At 38.9% G+C, this 22,033-nt stretch overlaps 2 protein-coding genes across 4 annotated transcripts; one reads left to right on the top strand and one right to left on the bottom strand.

The window, feature by feature from the left end:
* The first annotated feature begins 209 nt into the window (after positions 1-209).
* LOC125027557 lies at positions 210-5,386 on the top strand. Of its 3 annotated transcripts, none has more exons than XR_007115045.1 (5): positions 210-521; positions 3,028-3,167; positions 3,319-3,519; positions 3,749-3,860; positions 4,175-5,386. XR_007115045.1 is itself a non-coding variant. In XM_047616652.1 (4 exons), coding segments are annotated over exons 1-4 (339 nt in total). In that variant the 5' UTR covers positions 1,013-1,112; the 3' UTR covers positions 4,176-5,386. The 3 variants fall into 3 exon arrangements, 1 of the variants encoding a protein (XP_047472608.1); XR_007115044.1 differs by lacking the exon at positions 210-521 and adding an exon at positions 1,013-1,120 and having other exon boundaries at positions 3,330-3,519; XM_047616652.1 differs by lacking the exons at positions 210-521; positions 3,749-3,860 and adding an exon at positions 1,013-1,120 and having other exon boundaries at positions 3,330-3,519.
* A 6,034-nt stretch (positions 5,387-11,420) lies between these two features.
* Positions 11,421-21,608, bottom strand: LOC125026987. Its single transcript, XM_047615593.1, has 4 exons — positions 21,596-21,608; positions 20,920-21,024; positions 20,579-20,789; positions 11,421-14,831 (listed from the first exon to the last, which is right to left on the bottom strand). Exons 1-4 carry the CDS (start codon positions 21,606-21,608, stop codon positions 14,621-14,623), a joined length of 540 nt encoding a protein of 179 aa, XP_047471549.1. The 3' UTR covers positions 11,421-14,620.
* Positions 21,609-22,033: the final 425 nt, after the last annotated feature.

Below are 22,033 nucleotides of genomic sequence, written 5' to 3'. Positions count from 1 at the left end.
ACTTTTTTGCCTGTATACATTATATTGTGTGTGTGTATTTATGTGTGTGTGTGTGTGTGTGTGCGTGTGCGTGTGCGTGCATGTGCATACAAATATACTTACATATATACATTGAACACACACATCAAAGGTCCTTTAACTAAAAGATATTCCGCTCCGCCCGAAGCAGCGTGCCCACTCGGCGCCCCAGGCGGCCGAGGTTCCGGCGACCAACCAGTCGGAGATTTGTTGTCGCGTATCCGAATCTTGTGGTATTCATAAAATTAATTAAAATCAAGATACTGACCATTCATGTTTATGCAGATACATAAAGTAAATATAATAACATCTCATGGCATGATATATATACTTCGTGCATTGTGTTTTAGTAACAGATACATCCATATATCATCGCGTTCCAAGTTTTCGACGTTTCGAGTCGTGATGGCTCGTACCACAAGGCCTTGAGTTACTTTCTGCCGTGAAAACAGGAATACAAGACAACACCTTAACTTTCCCCGATTTCCAAGAGACTATAAAAGGTAAGGAATAAATTGCAATATCCGAAACGAATTGTGAATTCGGCTTAGACAAGTAGACGCGAATCACGTCTTCCCAAACGCCTACAACGAAAAGGCAACGTAGGTTTTCAGAAATTTCGGTAGAGTTCATTATCCTTTTCGGAGATCAGGACCTTCAGTTCCTTTCATGACGCCTTTACATCGGACTGCATTTATTATATTGTGATGTTATTCAATCACATTGACTCTGCAATTCCGAAGTTCTCTGGATACTTTGTATTCTAAACGTTTGTTGGGCTGAGCATAAAAAACTTTTTTTGTTTGTTTGCTTGTTTCGGCAGCCATCCAGTTTTGGGATTACAACTTCCTGTTTCAGTTATTCACGGTGTAATTTGTGCCATTTGTTGTTGTCCTCCATCCCAAATTATGTACGTGAAAACATTGGCAATTATTTACAACGTGACCGCGCCCCGCTGAGAGGAGGTCCCTGCCGCAGCCGCCGCGCCAGAGGATCCACGAACATGGCCGGATGAGCGAAAGAAATCTTCCCTTATTGCCGTATTTTCCCATCTATTTTCCTCATTTCTGGCATTATCCATTGCAGATTATTTGATGTACCAGTGAGTTTAGTTTTTGACAGCATCTTCTTTATGACATTATCTTTATACCCCCCCCCCCCCCTTTTTTTAGTACGGTCATTGTCTATATGTAAACCTTTTGTCGTTCTGTCCATTGAAGGCAAGGTTACCTTGTAACACATGGCTGCGGGAAACCGATACTATACCCATAAAACACGCATATGTCACACAACTCATCTCGATATCACATAAATTTATCTAGCCTGTTAGCTGGCATAAGACAAAAATCATAACAAAAAGCACCATATATAGTATTAACAGACAAGGTTATTCCAAAGGAGAAAAATGCTTGGAGAAAAAAAATTCAGTTATTCACTGACAAGAAGTGTATAAAATCAAGCGAATATTTCACCAGTTATATTTTAGGAGGCTAGCACTTCATACATATAGTGCCTTTTGGATCATGAAAGGCTTTTCCTTACGCAAAGTCTAGTCAACATTCAGATAATTGTTTATTTTTACCAGCTTAGCATGTATAGGCCTATGATAGTTTAGTTTTCATAGCCTTGTTTTATTTGGTAATACCATGACTCTTTTATATAACACTGACCAGAACAGACCTCATCTTTATTTCTATTTTAATGTTTCAAAATTAGTATACTTAACTAAGTGTTAAAACAGCTGCAAGGGGTTACACTGAGGAGAAAAATGACACTTTCGAGTGAATGTCAACCTGATCTGAAGTTAAAGACAGAACAGGCAAACATCAAGACGTATGCTTTAAGTGACTCCCGTGATCGGCGCAGTTAGCCTCCAGTAGGTATTTGCTGACAAGATAATTGTAAAGGACCTCCCTGGCGATTTACGGGCACGTACAGAACCAGACCAAGCTTGTATCTCGAGAATATTCAAGGTGGTGAGAATTTGGCCTTTGCCGGAGCGCCAAATACCTCTTGCCAAAGTCCACAGGAATGCTTGATGTGTTCCTGTCATTTGGCAATTAGCATTTTGTTATGCAAAGTGGACCTTTGCGTGAACTAAGTTGTCTATCTTATTGCACAATAGGCATACGCTCCATTTCGAGTAACGAAGAGCTTGGAGAAAATGTACGCCGCATTTTTTTTGCGGTCTGATGTCGATTTGGTTCGTAAGAAGCTCTGGTCTGTAAGTTGGTTACCTCATTTATTTTGTAGTACTGATTTTTTGTAAGACTATTGTTAAAATAAAGGAAGAGGTAGACAATATGTGAAGTTAAAATCAGAGATCTGTATTCAAAGGCTTGTCAGCAATAAGGCAGGCTGACGACGATGTTGACTAGGCAAGCGATAGTTAAGCTGTATATGGGTTGGGCTTTAGATGGCAATCAAAATTCTTAAAATGCATGAAAAGAATTGTTCCACTAAGTGTGTGTGTGGGAGGGGGGGGGGTGAATCCCAAAGGCAGACATAGGAAGTACTATAATGTCTGCCCATAAATAACAGCTGTCAATTTTATAGGAGAAATGAGATTTTGGTCTTTACCGACGGTCACGGCCCCGATCATTGGCCTAAAACGGATCGACTGTCCAAGCCGCGGTCATTTCTATTTTCCGCCCTGATTTTCAATGTACTCTCTCTCTCTCTCTCTCTCTCTCTCTCTCTCTCTCTCTCTCTCTCTCTCTCTCTCTCTCTCTCTCTCTCTCTCTGTATATAATTGTGTATTTGTTTCCTCGTAAAATATAACCATCTGTCGGTGTCCATCTCTTAGGGGATTATTTTACACCGAAAACTACAAGAAAGACTCACTTGTTTCTTATTTGGATGCATTACATTGCTAAGTAGAGAACATATGAGTCTGAGTCACGGTGAGCTGACCGTGTTCCAGGACCTAGGTAATTTTCGTCCCTGTGCTTGTTGAACCTTTTACATGAATAAGTACTCCTGGAATATATAAGGACAAATATTTTACAGATCTGATAGAGTGAGCATGGAGGAAATCTTTCGGCAACAAAATAAGATCTACAAGAGATATTTAAAAAATGTTGAGGCCAAGATGTACATGACTCCCATATCGGCACACGTAATACATTCAGCATCTCTAAATATACCAAGTAAGTTTTCAATTGAAGCCTAGAGAGTGGGCATTAAGTTCTATTTTTGTAACGAAAAGATGCCAAATTAGTTGTGATAGGTAGTTACTTTTGGAAATGAATGAGCTATACTCTATTCTACTTGTTCTTGTATTGATTTCAATTATGGCAGGAAATCTACAGCTATTCATCTGCATAAAACGGTGAATAACATTTCCGCTCAGTATGGAGTGATGAGATGCAGCTCCCACTTGATTGCAACTGCTGGTGCTGCCAGTGCCACACTGCCAATGACACCCCATCACCATCACCACCACACATCCGATGTTGGTTTCAACTCTTCCTATGGCAAACTTTGCAAAACTTCTATATGGTAAGTTGTACTTTTAAGAGGCTCAAATTCTACCAGTAACAGTATGCTTATCAGGACTTATAACTAGGCTTCTATATATTTATCTATAATCTTATTTATAGTGTCAAGCCAATTTGAATAGTTTCATTACTGTTCATCTTGAGAATTCTAGTCAAACTTTTTCGGTATATGTATATGTTAAATTAACTACATTTTTTTTTTTTTTTTTTTTTTTTTTTTTTTTTATCAGAGTGCATAGATATAACTCCTTGTATGCTGAACCGAGTCGAAAGGAAACTCAACCATCACATCAAGAGAGGGTGTTTTCAGTTTTCTTCTTCTATGGCAGATGATTGAAACTCGTATATAGTTTTTCTTTTTCATAATAAAGTGATAGTAATAAGAAATAATAATAATTACTCAAGAATGAAAACCAGTAACTGTTGCTGTGTTTAATAGACAGTGATAGTAGTAAAAACAAAAAAAAAATGGAATTCATTGTTATTCAAACATGAAATGAAGGAACTCTTGCTCTTTGTTAGCATGTAACAGCTTTGAGTAAAATACACAAATCATCTGTGCATCAGCTAAAAGAGCCAATATTAATCCTTTCATGCAACATTCCATGATATACATATATTGATAGCTGCAAATAATATTTAATTCTGATTTTCAGAGGTGGTGCAACAGCGCTCCAGGAATAACATTGGCAATTAGTTTCCACGTATAGGCAAAGGGGAGAACGGCTAAAAGCAAATTACAAGAAAATAGAAGATAGAAACTCGTCGGCAAGCACACTGAGAAATATGACCAGCAGAGGTCGTCACATTTTTGAGGGATTGAAAAAAGGAGAAAAGATGCTTGGCAAGAGTGATCATGCGTTTAAATATCTAAATTACTAAATATGTCAAAGAAGAGTATGGACTTCTTGACATTCTGAAGGACCTGCTGCCCCAGCGCTTCTACTTATGTGATAAGAATCAAAAATGGAAACAAATGCTAGGTTACATGCTGTCAAAAACTTAAACAAATTGGAGAAAGAATCCATTGTTATTGGGTGGTGGGGTGTGCATAGAGAGTGGTATGGGACCAATGTGTGAATAGGAAATCGGTAAAGCATTGAGATATATTTGTACAAAATCCTTATTTTAAGCACAGCAAGTCAAAAGTATTCGTATGTACATGTGTATGGTGCTCCACATCTCGAAGCCATTTTGTGGACTCAATTTCTCAAGATGGAGATGGAGTTGCAGTCAGAATTGTCTCTAATCTAGAGAAAGCTCCATTTATGTGAATTTCGCAGCACAAACCCTCAAGTAGATCAGATGCTGCATGTCTTAATGTGATGGTTGTATTAAGTAATTGCAGACTTCTCTCTAGTTATAGCTGGAATTGTGTTAGAAATGAATCGCACTCGTGACCTCTGTAATAACACAACATTGAGTGCGGAATATATGTCTGTGGTTCATCCGATCAAGTCAGAACTTCGCAGCAGATAGGAAGTAGTCAGTGAATATTGCCGTCAATTCGTTACTGAGAAGTCTCCTGTAACGTCCTATGGTAAATTGATCACAGTTAGCAGTTTCTATGTAACACTAGAGGCTCTTCAGTGCATTAATTTTACAGAGAAAAAATGGATAGCGATTTACAAAATTATCCCACATCCGAACAGTAATGACAGGATTTAAAAATAAATTCAAAACAAATATGGCCAATATGACTTTTCCGGATTTTCACAATATCTGCGAAAATTTAATTTATTGAAATGTTGATAACAATTACTGTATTTATGGAACATGATAGCGAAATAACAGAATAAAAGATTTAATAAAATTGGACAGTTATTCTGTTTGTTTTTCAAATAATCTCATGTGTACTTTTGCTAATAAACCTGAAGTTGTGCGACGCTTTTCTTTATACATAAGAAATAATTCCTTTCATAAATATAATTTGCAGTTAAACGAATAACTTTCTGTTGAATACAGTTTCATCTGCAGAAGACAAAGGGCTACACTGGGCACACAATTCCATATGGGAAAAGGCTGGTCTCCTTTTATTTATAGGATCTTTGATTTATATATGTGTGTATGTATATATATATATATATATATATATATATATATATATATATATACACTCGTACATTTATGATATACATATATATACACACAAATGTACATATATATATATATATATATATATATATATATATATATATATATATATATGTTTATATTTATTTATATATATATATATATTTATTTATATATATATATATTTATTTATATATATATATATATATTATATATATTTATATATATATATATATATATTATATATATATATATATATATTATATATATATATTTATATATATTATATATATATATATATTATATATATATGTATTATATATATATTTATCTATATATATATTATATATGTATATATTTATATATATATATATATATATATATATATTACATATATATTTATATATATTATATATATTTATATATATATTATATATACATTTATATATATTATATATATATATATGTATTATATACATATATATGTATTATATATATATATTATATATATTTATTTATATATATCTATATATATTTATATATATTTATATATATATATATATATATATATATTTATATATACATATAAATATATTTATATGTATGCATACACATAAATATATATATATTTACTTATACATATATATCTATATATATATGTGTGTGTGTGTGTGTGTGTGTGTGTGTGTGTGTGTGTGTGTGTGTGTGTGTGTGCATACACGTAAATATATATATATGTATATATATATATATATATATATATATATATATATAAGAGACGAATTAGGCAGCGTTCGTCTCCCAGACCAAGTTGCTAAGTCTAGGCAAGTCTCCTCAAAAAGTAAAGGAAAAAAGGTTTCTTTGAACAGACCTCAAGACAATTGCTTGCTTCCTCCGTTTCCAGGAATTAATGCAATCAAAGTTGTTGCTTTTCTTTTTTATTTTTTTCGCTTCCTCCGACTTAATTTCATTGGGGGTTAATCTAGGTGTTGTCTGGAGAGGCCAAAGGTCACGGGTCACGCCGCTCGGCCTCGCGACGTCCCTGCCGGGGGGGGAGGGGGGGGGGGGGGGCGCTCTCTCGGTCCTGTTCCTCTCGCCCTTTTCCCTCCCTTGCCTCTGCGCTTGTTTGCTTGTCCTTTGCTGCCTTCTTTCTCTCTCTTCCTTTCTGGCCTTGTCTTTCACGCTCTTTGTTTTTGTTTCATCTTCGATGGTCATCTATTGTTTTGGAGGTGCGTAAGTAAAAAATATACATGGACGTATGTGCATGTGTGTGCGTCTGTTTGTATGTAGGTGTATATATATATATGTATATATATATATATATGCATGCATGCATGCATGTACACACACACACACACTATACATATATGCGTGTGTGTGTATATATATATATATATATATATGAAAGGAAAACCGCCACAGTAAGAAAATAAAGAAAATACATTTCAATTTTATTTTCTTACTGTGGCGGTTTTCCTTTCATCTTTGTGTACACGTTACTGTGTTTGTCTTTGTGTCATATATATATATATATATATATATATATATATATATATATATATGCATATGTACACATATATAACGTTATAGGCTTGCCGCTCAGGTATCTGATAGTAAAAACGAAGACTAAGACGGCCGTAAAGAACTTCACACACTCAAAATGCCATCGTCAGTGCTGTAATGAATGAACTAAAAAGACAAAAACGCATTTGGACATTACAGAAACGAGGTTCTGATTAATTGTTGTATTATGTTATGTACTATATGTTTTTATGTACAGCAATTTGTCTTTTATATTAATATTCACTTAATGTAGACCAATCAGAACGTCGTTTTTGTAATGTCTAACTGCGTTTTTGTCTTTTTTTCTCATTAATTACAGCACTGACGATGGAGGTTTGATTGTCTACGAAACGTTTGCAAATGTATAGTTCTTTTCGGCCGTCTTTGTCTGCTTCTTCGCTCTTACACACACACACACACACACACAGACATACACATCTATATATATATATATGTGTGTGTGTGTGTGTGTGTGTGTGTGTACATATGTATACACATTTATATATTTATAAATATACATATATATATATATGTATATGTGCATATATATAGATAGATATATGTATGAGTATATATATGTGTATGTCTATTGTCTTTTCTTTTAGTTTTTTCTTTTTTTACTGTATCATTATAGCATATATAGTTTTTCACCGTGTCACATTTTGAAGACAAAAGGTTTTAAGTCGGTTGTGTGTGTAAGCGAGGTTTACTAAGTAAAGGTTTGTACGGGTGTGTGAATGCGAAAACGACAGGAGTTAGTATAAGTATTTATTAAAGTTACTTCGACTGCACAGTTACATAAATAGTCTTCAGCATAAGAACTAATCTGAAATCGCTAAATTCACGTAAAGTATAGAACATGTTGTTTGCGCCATCGCCTTTAGTTGTTCATAGAAGTGTTAGGAATTGTGCTGGCTGGCTGCCTCACGTGCGCGATTTAACTCATGCCGAAAAAAAATATCTATTAGCGTTATTTCTGCGCAGATAGATGTGGATTTCTCCTTAACGTTAGAATACAGTCCTGAATTATTTTCAGACTAATCTACATGGCAGTTGCCAGGTTAGGTTGCAATGACTGCGCAGGTGGTTTCGTCTGCAGAAAGTTCTCCTGACTTATGTCGCTCTGTTGGGATCCTCCTTCCCTTTGTGATGGAAGGCTGGGAGCGCCGCGGAGATATGTTCTTTCTCGTTCATACTGCCTCTCTCTCTCTCTCTCTCTCTCTCTCTCTATATATATATATATATATTTATATATATATATATATATATATATATATATACACACACACATATATATACATATACACACAAACAAATACATATATATAAATAGACACACACACACACACACACACACACACACACACACACACACACACACACACACACACACACACACACACACACATACACACATATACATATATATATATATATATATATATATATATATATATATATATATATCACATAGATAGGCATACATATTATATATATATATATATATATATATATATATATATATATATATTATATATTTATATGTATATAATATATGCGTATCTAAGTGATATATATATAAATATATTTACATATAAATATGCATATATTTATATATATTATATATATATTTTATATATATACATTATGTATGACATATATATATATTATTCATTATATGCATATCTATGATATATATAGACATATGTGTAGATATATATTATATATACATATGTATATAATATATATAAGTGTGTATATATATATGTATGTATGCATACATCATACATATGTATATACATATACATATATTTAATATACATATATATAAATATATGTAACACACACACACACACACACACACACACACACACACACACACACACACACACACACACACACTCACACACACACACACACACACACAACACACATATACATATACATATATGTATCTATATCTATCTCTATATATACATATATACATATATGTACATATGTATGCATGTATATATGAGGATATCAGAAATCCGCCCGGGCAACAGCTTGTTCCTCATTCCTTCGCCCGGGGCTCCACCTATCCGGGAGAGGGTAGAGACAATAATGCAAAGTCGACATCGACTGATGGTGGCTTTCTATAATGATTCATACTGATCATCTCTGAGTATTGAATAGTCTTTAGAGGACAATAAAAGTTTACGTTTTATTATATATTTAATAAAAACTGATAAGTCTTTGTACAAACTTTATACACAGCGACTGTTACTATTAGCTTTCTTGTATATTAAGGGGGAACACACAGCAAAAAATATATATATATAAATATTAGTAATGGAAATATTGTGACCAATAAGTGATCATTGTCACCTTTGTCATTTTTGCATGGCATCTCGATGTCATTAGCATTAACTAATTAACATAATGGACAGAGTATTTTGTATGAGTAAATAACCTGTTTGTGCGGCTGAAAATTTGCTTATTGTATCTTTTATAGACATGGAGAGAAAAATGCTGTTTTTTCCATCTCATGGTCTGCGCACACAGAACAGATTCAAAGTTGTGTTTGTAGTGTGTGTGTGTGTGTGTGTGTGTGTGTGTGTGTGTGTGTGTGTGTGTGTGTGTGTGTGTGTGTGTGTGTGTGTGTGTGTGTGTGTGAGAGAAAGAGATGTATATAAACTTGTAGAAATTATGCATGTACGATGTGGATTTACTCCGTGTACAGCAGCACATTTGTAATAATGACAAGTACAGTGACACACACTTTCAGTAATGACTTACAATATTAATTAATGTAAATGAGCGTGAAGCAATTATGAATGGGGGGGTTGAGGAACATCCCCCTCCCCCCCACACCAATTTTCCTCTACCCCACTAAGTTACATTTGCGTAAATTGCACTTATTTTTCCCTTCCATGTTCCTATACAAATCTACATGTGACGAGGAATAATAACATAAAAAAAAAAAAACATAAAATGAATACAAAACAATAAGAGTTTAAAATAAAAGAGAATTTCAACTTTGGCTTCGGGGTCGGGAGGGGATAAGGGGAGGGGAGGGGGGTCAATGGCTTTTTTATTGTCATTCTTCCTACTGGTTTTTTTTTTCGTAATTTGAGTAAAAGAAAGAAAAAATGCACAGTTCAAAAATGTTCTTCGTGTTGCCTCTATCGCATTACAAAAGAAATACTATTATTTTCTACGAACACAGGTGTGAATTCTTATATTTTTCTTTCTCTATCAGGGCGACTAGATTTGTTTTTGTTTTTTTCTTAATTTGCGAAAACAAAAAATGCCATTACCAAATCATACGGAAATCTAAAAAAAAGAAAAATAATAATAACGACGATATAAGCAACATTCTTTCCTTTTTTTTCTTTTTATCTCCGCAGAGAATGAGTTAATGAGACGATGAGTTATAATGTGAGCGACTAAAGTAATGAAACTAAAATGTGTTACGTCAACAACGTGTTCAAATGGCGCGCGCTTCGATCCCGTCCGCGTCTTGGGGCAGAGGGAAGCGCGTGCTGATTGGCTGCTTGATCGACCAATCAGCGCGCAGCATCTCTCTCTCTCTTCGCGAAATTTTGTGGCTCGAGGCACAAAATAATAATGATAATATAAAGAAATATTTTTAAAATGTATTTGATGGATGGCGTTGTGGGTAATCAATTTAAGGGTGCAAAGTGGAACCGTATTTGACGATACATTAGCTATGCGTTGTTGTTGTTGTTGTTGTTGTTGTTGTTGTAGTTGTTTTTGCTCTGAGATATCTGGATTTTTATTTCGTTGTAATTCTCTTTCTCTTTCACTTTTCTTTGCTTATCTCTCTCTCTCTCTCTCTCTCTCTCTCTCTCTCTCTCTCTCTCTCTCTCTCTCTCTCTCTCTCTCTCTCTCTCTCTCTCTCTCTCTCTCCCCTCTTGCGAAACACATAACCTATTAAGTCAACATCGAACGACAGAGGAGAAGGAAGGAGGGAGAGAAGGAGAAGAAAGAAAACTTGAAAGGGTGGAAGGGGAAGAACACGAATGCGAATAAGAAAACGAATAAGGAATTACACAAGAAAGAATAACGTTTAACAAAACAGAAGAAATATATATATAAGGAGAAAGATGAAGAACAAGACGAGGAGACAGAGGAGACGGAGGAGGAGGAGGAGGAGGAGGAGGAGGAGGAGGAGGAGGAGGAGGAGGAGGAGGAGGAGGAGGAGGAGGAGGAGGAGGAGGAGGAGGAGGAAGAAAAAAAGAAAAGAAAAAGAAAAAGAAGAAGAAGAAGAAGAAGAAGAAGAAGAAGAAGAAGAAGAAGAAGGAGAAGAAGAAGAAAAAGGAGAAGAAAACCAAAAACAAAGTGAGACAAAGAAACAGAAGAATACGAAGAGGAGAAGGAAGGGGAATAGCAAGACGAAGGCGCTGGCAGGAGGAGACCGCGAGGGTGAGGGAGGGAGCGAGGGCGATTGGCGAATCGTAGAGCCACTAAGCACACACACTCACTGCTCCTCATGTGTGCACTTCGATGACTCATGGCTTTGTATTCCTGGGTTTGTATTTGGTCCAGTTAAACTAATTTGCGACTTAATGATAAGTATCTCATTCTTAATGACGGGGGTTCTAAAGCCAGTGATTACGTCTGTGTGTAGATACGGTGTTGGGTAATAATGATAATTCTGATGGATGTTTGACTGGTAATGTTGATGTTAATGATTATGATAAAAGCACAACAAAAACAACAACCACAACAACAACACTAATAATAATAATAATAATAATAATAATAATAATAATAATAATAGTAGTAGTAGTAGTAATAATAATAATAATAATAATGACACAACCAACCAATAAAAACTCGAGCCTTCGCGCTCCGCCGCCAAGTGGCAGCCCGGAGGTCGCTGCCACGCGGGGGGGGGGGGGGGGGGACGCGCCTGTGATAAGAAGGGCAGGGGGAGAGGGGGGGGGAGGGCGTTAACAACTAAATTCTTTATTTCCTTCGCGATCCGTTTCACAGCAAGTTTTCTTTTTGCTTTTACGTTTAACCAACTCAGATCACATCTACAAGCTGACGTGTTTGAACACCATTTTCTCCTGTGTCTTTAAAACCTAATTAATATGTACACGTAAACAGCCACGCTAGAAGAGAAGCGTGTTTTATGAAACTATAATTTTTATTCAGCCTCGAGAACACGAGCCGGAAATAAAGAAATTGACCTTAACTTAACGATTTATAGGCACCATAATCAACAGGGAGGGAACCCCAGCACGCATCCCGCTCTTCTTTTGTTAAACGCAGGCAAAGGCGGACTCGCAGGGTGTCGCCACCGGAGATTTCGAAAAATAACAAAAATATTGAAATGTTGCAAATATAGTTTTTTTTTCTCTCTTTTCGTGGAAGACTGCAAATCTATTTTAGCAAATACTGTACGTTTTCCCGCACTTCCCTAGCTTCAAAGACAAAAAACAATGACAAAAAGTAGGCATCTGCAATGAGAGTTCTAAACAGGAGGATTTCGCTTCCGAAAGGGGTTGGGACCCTCTTGTTATTTATCCAACGACTTTCTTTTGCTTCTTACGCAATAGCATTTTCAATTTCTGAAGAAATGCTGCAGTTGGGGGAACTTGTGAAACTTCAATCGTTCTCTTTGGCTTTTGTTTTGTTTTCCTCCATCTCTCGCGTGCTCTTGCTCAGCCTAAATCCATCGCACTGCCTATGAATTCGCCGATTTATGTCTTAGCCATCAACTTCTAATGCGAACCAATAAAAGCCTATGCCATTTGCCCTTCTATAACATCACCGCGGTATCCTACATAAACATAATAATAGCAAAAAAATGTATTGAAAACAAAATCATCCGTTAATCCCCGGATGATTACATGGTTAATGTGCTTGTTATTCCACTGATCGCAGCAACTGTAACATACAATTATTATCGAGCAAATTACATCTAGAGTTTGGGGTTAGTTCGATTCCAGCTTCTGCTTTCTATTTCCTCACTACCACCCTTAATCCTCGTCTCCAACAACCTCCCTTTTTCGGAGCACAGACACCGAGGTCCATCGGCCACAGCTCTCGCATTCGACCCGAGATCTCGCTTACAACCTGTGAGTGGCGTGAATGGAGGCGAAGTTTCCGAGACCGACAAGGCATTTGGCTTCGACTTACAAGCCACCAACCGCCGACCAGCCGCCCGTTTTTATGGCTGTGCGCGCGACCCGTTTGCCCTCGCGATTCAAATGCCGTTTTCTGATTTGGATTTCTGTTGCGGGCCTCGGCTAAATTTATCCAAGGCATATTATGCGTTCACCATAAAATTATATCGTATACCCATACATACATACATATATGTGTATAGGCCTATATATATAGGCCTATAATTTATATATATATATATATATATATATGACTGATTTGGGTGAGCTGGGTGTCCTTTTCCGACCGTGTGTGCCTATCTTCTCAGTGCACGGCGAGCTCAGCGAAGGGAAATGCTAAACCGCCCGACTGCCTCGCGGGAGTTTCATGGCGGATGGGCTGCGCTGCATAATGGACGCTACCTGGAAACCTGTGGCATAATGTCGGCCTGCTCAGGTGTGGTTGGAAAGGCATACTCACAAATCTACCGAGTTGGATTCCGTGTTTGCGCTGTTTGTTTGGCTCGGTAGTGGCTGGTTAATGGCGGGACAGACGTTTCCGGGATTTCAGGAAACGGCCTATTGTGTGCTTCCTCATTTTCTCTGCTGATTTTTCTTTTTTCTTTGAAATGTCAGCTAGAGGAAGTGTTTTGTATGAATAAAAGTTCTTCAGTTTGCATTCCCAAGACACTCCGTACTCAGCAGCCCGGCCTCCATCCCAGCCTTGGCCGAATGAATTTCCAATAAGCAATTATGAAAGATAGGGGTCGCGGCTCTGGCTGGCAGCCTCTTGGGTCTCCGGGCGCAGCCAGGGCGGGCCGTCGGGAATTTGGTGGCGGGGATGATGTTGGAGATCTAATAAAAAGTCATTATTTATGTAACGGCTTCGATTTCCCGGGAACTCAAGAGGATGAAGGGTCTCCCGGCGTATTTGAACTTCCCGCGCAAGGTGCCGCCATTGTTTTCAGTGTCGCCATCTGTTGAGCAGACGGGACAGCGAGAAACGTCGGTCGAATTCTTCCTTCCCCGGGAAAAAGAGCGGAAATTTTTCACCAAAGATTCCAATATCGCTTAATCGTTTGTTTTCCTCATTTTTTTTCTTCGCAGGAGGCGGGCGTGGAAGAGAAGAAGGCTGATTTTTCAAGATAATAAATCATTTTCTTATTCCCATCATCGACTACAATAATGACAAGGGAAAAGAAGACAAGAAACATAAAACAAATAAAATCCTAAATCTCTCTCTACGAATAAAAAAAAAAAAAAAAAAATCCAGCCCACTCCTCCTTCGAAATAAACGACTCCACAGACAGACAGACGCCAGACCGACCGCGCATCTGCCCCTCAGCCTCAGTACTTCCCGGAATAGTGACTGCCGGTCGTGGAGGGAGGCCCGCGGTGGTGGTGGTGGTGCTTGTCGTGCTTGAGGGAGTGGTGGCCGGAGTAGCGGGAGTTGGGGCGGGAGTGGACGATGGCGTAATGGTCGCTGTGGGACGAGACGGAGCGGGCGGAGTTCATGGTGGAGGCGCCGGAGGTGTAGCCCTTGCCGTTCAGGGAGTACCTGCAGGGGAGAGAGGAGGCGTTAGGTGGGGGCGGAGCGGGTTTGGGCGGCTACAGAGGTTCAGAGAGCCGGTGTTAAAGCGTGGAAGTGGGAAGGGGCATGAATTCAATCGTGGGAAAAAAGGAAGTATGTGTAAATGGATGATGCGAGGAAGGGGTTTGGAGAGCAGGTGTTAAATCGTGGAGCTGGAAATCTATGTAAATAAAATCGTGTTGTAGAAGAAAACATATGACTTATTTTCAGTGATATGATGATGGATGTATGGATTAAATGAGAGGTTAATGTATATTTTTTTTAAGTGTTGCAGTGAAAACATAAATGTGAGATGTAATGTAAGATGAGTATGTTCATTTGAAAATATATATACAACTACGTAACACTCTATGTGAACTGTATACATTGTAATAACGTTAAACCAAATAATAAATGATCATGAGTACAATTATCATTAGTAAAATTATCATTAAGTAAAGTAAATTAAGTAAAGTTATCATTAGTGAAATTATCTTGACCTCAGCACTATTATATACTATTCTCATAACGATATGCAATAATGATCAGTAACACTCCTCACAGACTAATTCAAAACAGAAACCAACAGGAAGAGGAAAGATAAAACAGAAACACGACAAAATGATATCCACAGCGACCTAAAAGCAGCAGAAGATAAAACGAGGCAAGCCATTCACCCAGAGACACTCAAACCCGGCATAAGAAAGCAAGTGACGCTCTGGACGCTGTGTGGGAAAATACGTTAAGAGACGTAGGTAACTCAGTAATCATGTGTGGCTGTTTCAACACGAGCTGGATTACGTGGATAAGAAATTATAGGAAAAGATATAATATTGTGCGTTATATGGACGTCAAGCAGCGTCGATTAAATTAAAGATGTAGGCGCTGGAGAGGACATTGCGAATAACATATTCCCGATTCTGTGCGTGTTGGGGAAACGAAATCACACCCACACTAAACATACACAGATCTAAAAAACATAAGGAAAGCCAAAATAAAAATATATTATTATTTTTTTTTAAGCAAGAACTCCCCATATTATACAAAAAAAAGGAACACAAAAGTAAACAAAACAAAAGCCAGAGAAAATAATACAGACACTGATATGAATAAAACAACAGACGAGAAGCCAAGGTATTCGGCACGTTTTTCATCACAACACTCCTCACGAGTTCCAGCCATCACCAGGAGCTGCAAATCTTCCCTGGGCCTATCTGAGCCTAGGCCGCTCATCCATACAGAGAGGGGAGTAATGGGAAGAGTCACGCTGGAGTCTGCGCTCTCTCTCTCTGTCTATCTATCTATCTATCTATTTATCTACTTTCATCTATTTATTAATATCTTATTTACATATCTCGATCTATCAATCTCTATCAGAGTAACCCTATCTATTTATCTCTACCTATCTATATAGTTAACTATATCTCCCCATCTCAGAATCTATATCTCTATCTATATCTTTCTGTCTATCTATCTATCTTTCTCTTTCCGTTTCTCCCTCTCCATCTTCCTTCCTATCTCTTTCTCCCTCTCTCTTACTCTCTCCCTCTTCCTTCCTTTCTCCTTCTCCCTCTCTCTTACTCTCTCCCTCTTCCTTCCTTTCTCCTTCTCCCTCTCTCTTACTCTCTCCCTCTTCCTTCCTTTCTCCTTCTCCCTCTCTCTTACTCTCTCCCTCTTCCTTCCTTTCTCCCTCTCCCTCTCTCTTACTCTCTCCCTCTTCCTTCCTTTCTCCTTCTCCCTCTCTCTTGCTATCTCCCTCTTCCTTCCTTTCTCCTTCTCCCTCTCTCTTACTCTCTCCCTCTTCCTTCCTTTCTCCTTCTCCCTCTCTCTTACTCTCTCCCTCTTCCTTCCTTTCTCCTTCTCCCTCTCTCTTACTCTCTCCCTCTTCCTTCCTTTCTCCTTCTCCCTCTCTCTTACTCTCTCCCTCTTCCTTCCTTTCTCCTTCTCCCTCTCTCTTGCTCTCTCCCTCTTCCTTCCTTTCTCCTTCTCCCTCTCTCCTACTCTCTCCCTCTTCCTTCCTTTCTCCCTCTCCCTCTCTCTTGCTCTCTCCCTCTTCCTTCCTTTCTCCTTCTCCCTCTCTCTTACTCTCTCCCTCTTCCTTCCTTTCTCCTTCTCCCTCTCTCTTACTCTCTCCCTCTTCCTTCCTTTCTCCCTCTCCCTCTCTCTTACTCTCTCCCTCTTCCTTCCTTTCTCCTTCTCCCTCTCTCTTACTCTCTCCCTCTTCCTTCCTTTCTCCTTCTCCCTCTCTCTTACTCTCTCCCTCTTCCTTCCTTTCTCCTTCTCCCTCTCTCTTACTCTCTCCCTCTTCCTTCCTTTCTCCCTCTCCCTCTCTCTTACTCTCTCCCTCTTCCTTCCTTTCTCCTTCTCCCTCTCTCTTACTCTCTCCCTCTTCCTTCCTTTCTCCTTCTCCCTCTCTCTTACTCTCTCCCTCTCCCTATCTCCATTACCATCTCTCTCCCCCCCTCCCCCTCTCCCTCTCCCCCTATCAAGATGACACCCGAAACCTCGCTCCCCATTTCTTATATCACCGCAGGGATAAATGGAGCTTGATGCGTTTTCTGTTTTTTTACCTTGAGAGAGATAATAGGGTGTGTGTGTGTCTGTGTGTGGATGTAAGCATATGTAGCCATGAAAACAAACACCTACGCCTACACCTACACCTACACCTACACCTACACACACACACAATCACACACACACACACACACACACACACACACACACACACACACACACACACACACACACACTCATACACACACTAATCCACACACACTCATACACACACACACACACTCACACACACACACACGCACACACACACACACACACACACACACACACACACACACACACACACACACACACACACACACACACACACACATAATTTTCCACATGACTATAAGCTCTCAAAGACCACGATCTCTCTATAGAAAACGGAGGCAGGAAAGAGAATCAACTCCAAAGTCCAGTACTTATAACAAACAAAAGAGCATCTAAACCATCGAATCTGACCCTTGGACGTCAGCCAGGAAGGCGATCCTCCTTCACGCAACATTACCGATACGATTTTGTTTATGGCATTTATACTCGATATACCTGTCCGGAGGTCGAGTCAATTGTGAATTATTGAGATCGATATATCCAACAAACACAAGAGAGGGCATCGGACATCTGCTTCTGAGCTTCAGAAAAAAGAGGAGAAATGGCCTAACGATGCGATTAAACAGAGAAAGCTCTATTTAAAAAGCGCGCCCGACGGTCCATGGCGGAAGTGGACGTCGAGATGACGTAGATCGGGCGCCTGCCCGGGACGGCCGCTATTAAGGGACATTTTTATGAAGGAAACTCCTATTTTACGCTGACGTGGTTTTAGTGTCGGCATCCCCCCCCCCCCCCTTGTCCCCCAGTCACCCTGTCCTTATTATCCTTCCCTCCCTCGCCCTCCCTTCCTCCCTCTCCCCTTCCTTGTTCTCTTCTCTTTCCCTCTTATACTTTCAGTGTCAACCTCTCCATCCACTTCCCTTGCTTTCTACTTCTTTTCTTCCCCTCTCCCTCTCGCTCTCTTTACTCTCTCCCTTTCCCTCGCTATTCCTCCTTTTCTCCTTTTCTCCTTTTCTCCTTTCCCCCCTTCCCCCCTTCCCCACCCCTGCCCTTGCTAACCTCATTTATTCCTTTCCTTATTCCTTCCTTCTCGTCCCTACCCTCTCCCTACCCCTCATTACCCCTTCCCCCTTCCCCTTCCTTATATCATTAGCAATGGCCGTTAATATATGACTATTTACAAGACTAAGCCTACTTCAACAAATAAACGTATGTAAATTAGCCAAAATTCATGTGTGGAAATAAAGAATGCGTATTTCTTAACGATGCATAAAAATCTTGAGTTTAATGAAATGATAATAGTAAAACATAGGGATGATAACGAAGAGATACAGAAAATACAAGACGAGCGAATATAAATGCGGAAAAATATGAAATAATCAATCCGTTTTCTTTTAGCTTAACTTCGTTGTTTTTTTAACGAAGGAAATAAAAAAGAAACAAAAAATGTGGAAGATGTTTCGAAAGAAAATGTGTGTATTCCATTTTCGAATGAACCAGTGAGAAAAAGCAAAGCAAATGCAGTTAATTCTAATATTTATCATCCAGATTAAAACCACGAGTGAATTTTAAATATTTAGTCTCGCAAATTACGCTGCTTAAACCGAGAAATTATAATAATTATGCCATAAACATGAAATTGGATATACATAAAGGGAAATTATCTCGTAATAACGGGATAAACGGATAATGACAAGCGTTAACATAAACACGAAAAAATCTAATTCGCAAAGAAGAAGAAACAATCAAATCATAGAAAACGTGTTATATAAAAAAAAAATAGTTTCCCCAAACGCTTTCTTTCCCGTTTTCTTTTCCGCAAACAAACTTACATTCACAAAAGTGTAACATAATAGGGTTTTGTATTTTACAAAGCCTAGCCTGAGGGATGAGAGAGTGAGAGAGTGAAAGAGAGAGTGAGGGAGAAGAGGAAGGAAGAAAGAAAAAAAGAAAGAAAGAAAGAAAGAAAGAAAGAAAAAGAGAATGAAAGAAAGAGATAAAGAGAGAAAGAGAGAGAGTAAGGGAGAGAGAAGGCGGGAGAGGAGGAGGAGTAAGACAGAAAAAGGAAAAGCAGAAAGATAGCATTATTAGCATAAAGAGATATAAATGGCGTACGATATTCCTTCTTATTCGCTTTATTTATTATTCTACACTTATCCTTCTAGAGCTGAAACAGAGAATACTCATCAGCGGCAACGAAGGACAGGGTCAGGCGGCCAGCTAACAGCTCGTGGCCTTTTTACTTGGAAATAGAAGTGTGTTTATACCGATGCGCAAATATGCATGTATCGGTTTATCGGTCTGTCATTGGAGGAAAGTTCCGTGCCAATAACCGTTTGCTCTTAATTCGATAAACGTTGTGATATTTGCATTTATACATACATACGTACGTACATCGTTACATACATACATACATGTATTTATGTATGTAAGGAATAAAGAAAAAAGTTTAAGTGCGCGCACACACACACACACACACACACACACACACACACACACACACACACACACACACACACACACACACACACACACACACACACGCATACACACACACACACACACACACACACACACACACACACACACACACACACACCACACACACACACACATACACACACACACACCACACACACACACACACACCACACACACACACACACCACACACACACACACGGACGCACGCACACACAGACGCACACTGAATACGAAAGCAATCGATGCATTTGCAATCCAATGCGTTTGAAAAGCGAACAATAACCATAATTGTAAATAATTTCAGTCTTGCAATTGCTTTCTTTCGGCCATGGCAATACCTCTTCCATCACACGCAATTTTCCAACAACTCAACACACAAACGCACACGCAAACATACATACAAAGGGGGTGACACGTACGCACGCACACACGCAAGCAAACTGCTCTCAGACACCAAAGAGCCAAACAAGCAGAGTAAGCCACACGTTCGCAACAAAATCACACAAACAAACAAATAAGCACAATCTAAAAACAAAACAATCAAAATTATCATAAAACGAAACAGAGAGAAAAAACTCAAAACTAAAGAGCTTTAAAACAAGATAAAAAAGAAACGGAGAAAAGCCCGAGAAACGGACGCCTGACCTGGAGCCGTACTGCGACCCGTGCCACGACCTGTAGGGGTCGTACTCCTCGATGATGGACGGCTCCTTCTCGATGACCTCCGTCTTGGTGCACGAGCAGGTCATGGCGGAGCACAGGAAGATGTTGATGATCATCATGATGATGAAGAGCACGGCCAGCACGATGCACAGGATCCACAGCCACGGAGGGTACCACTCGCACGTTTGCAGGCCTGGGGGGAGGGGCACGGTCAGGGGGGTGGGGGTGGGGGGTGAAAGGGGGTGAGTGTGCGCAGTGAAAGCTCTGATGAGATAGCGATGCCTGCAGTGACGTCGACAGCCAATTTGGAAGGCAGTACTAACTAATGATGGCGACGACAGTGATAGTCGTGCTGTCGAAATGTGCTAGTTGCTCGTATCGGTAATTATGATGACAGCGAGAGCAATAGATAAAATGCCAGATGAAACCTGCAGGGCAAGTTGAAAATAAAGATAATAGTAATATCTTAGATTGTAATAACGATATGATGGTAATGTTGATAACGATCATGACAACATTTTAAATGATACCAACAATGATAGTAACAAGGTAATAATATCTAATACTGGTAACAGTCATATAAATACTGTGGTAACAATAATAACAATCTAAATAATAATGGTAACGATAAAACAATAATAACAGTCGCAAAATAACAATAACAGTAACAATAAGAATAATACAAGATAAAACAAGAGAAATGGAGAAAGACAGAGACAAGCACAGGAAGGGATTACCGGAAGAAAAAGAAAAAAAGAGAGAGAGAGAGAGAGAACAATTAAACCTTTAATGAGGAAGGGAGGAAACCAATGGATATTATATATAAAAAGACGATAATATCTGATAAATGAAAAAGAAACAGGAAATTAATTAATTCACAACGAAAAATCGGCGGTTATTTGCAATATCTTGTTAAGCATATGACACATTAATCACAAAGGTATTTATTGGGCCCAGCATGACCGCCTCAGTTTAATTACTTCCAGAATATAGACCTACCGATGATTTTCATGTTCCCAAACTCCCTATAATTACAATCTCATTAACGGTTGTATTATATTGCCTATAATTTACGAAAATGTATTGCTTTGAAGAAGGGGTGAAGAGGGAGGGAAGGAGAGAGGGAGAAAGGGAAAGAGGGATGGAGGGAGGGGGAGGGGGGAGGGGGAGGGGGGAGGGGGGAGGGGGGAAGGGGGAGGGAGAGGGAGAGGGGGAGGGAGAGGAAGAGGGAGAGGGAGAGGGAGAGAAGTTAGGAAGGAGGGATACAGACAGACAGATGGATAAACAGACACACGCACACTCACACTCGCTCGCTCACTCACACAGAAAAATGAAACACCGAGAGAGAGGAGAGGGAAAGGGGAGAGACAGCGGCCAAAAGACAGAAGAGAAAGCGGCCAGCAAACTGGACTTGTCGTTTCCATAACATTAAATTTA

This window comes from Penaeus chinensis, chromosome 7 (genome assembly GCF_019202785.1).
Source record: "Penaeus chinensis breed Huanghai No. 1 chromosome 7, ASM1920278v2, whole genome shotgun sequence".
Classification (NCBI taxonomy): Eukaryota; Metazoa; Arthropoda; class Malacostraca; order Decapoda; family Penaeidae; genus Penaeus; species Penaeus chinensis.
Note: the sequence above shows the minus strand (reverse complement) of the source record. Positions and strands in the feature narration are given on the sequence as shown.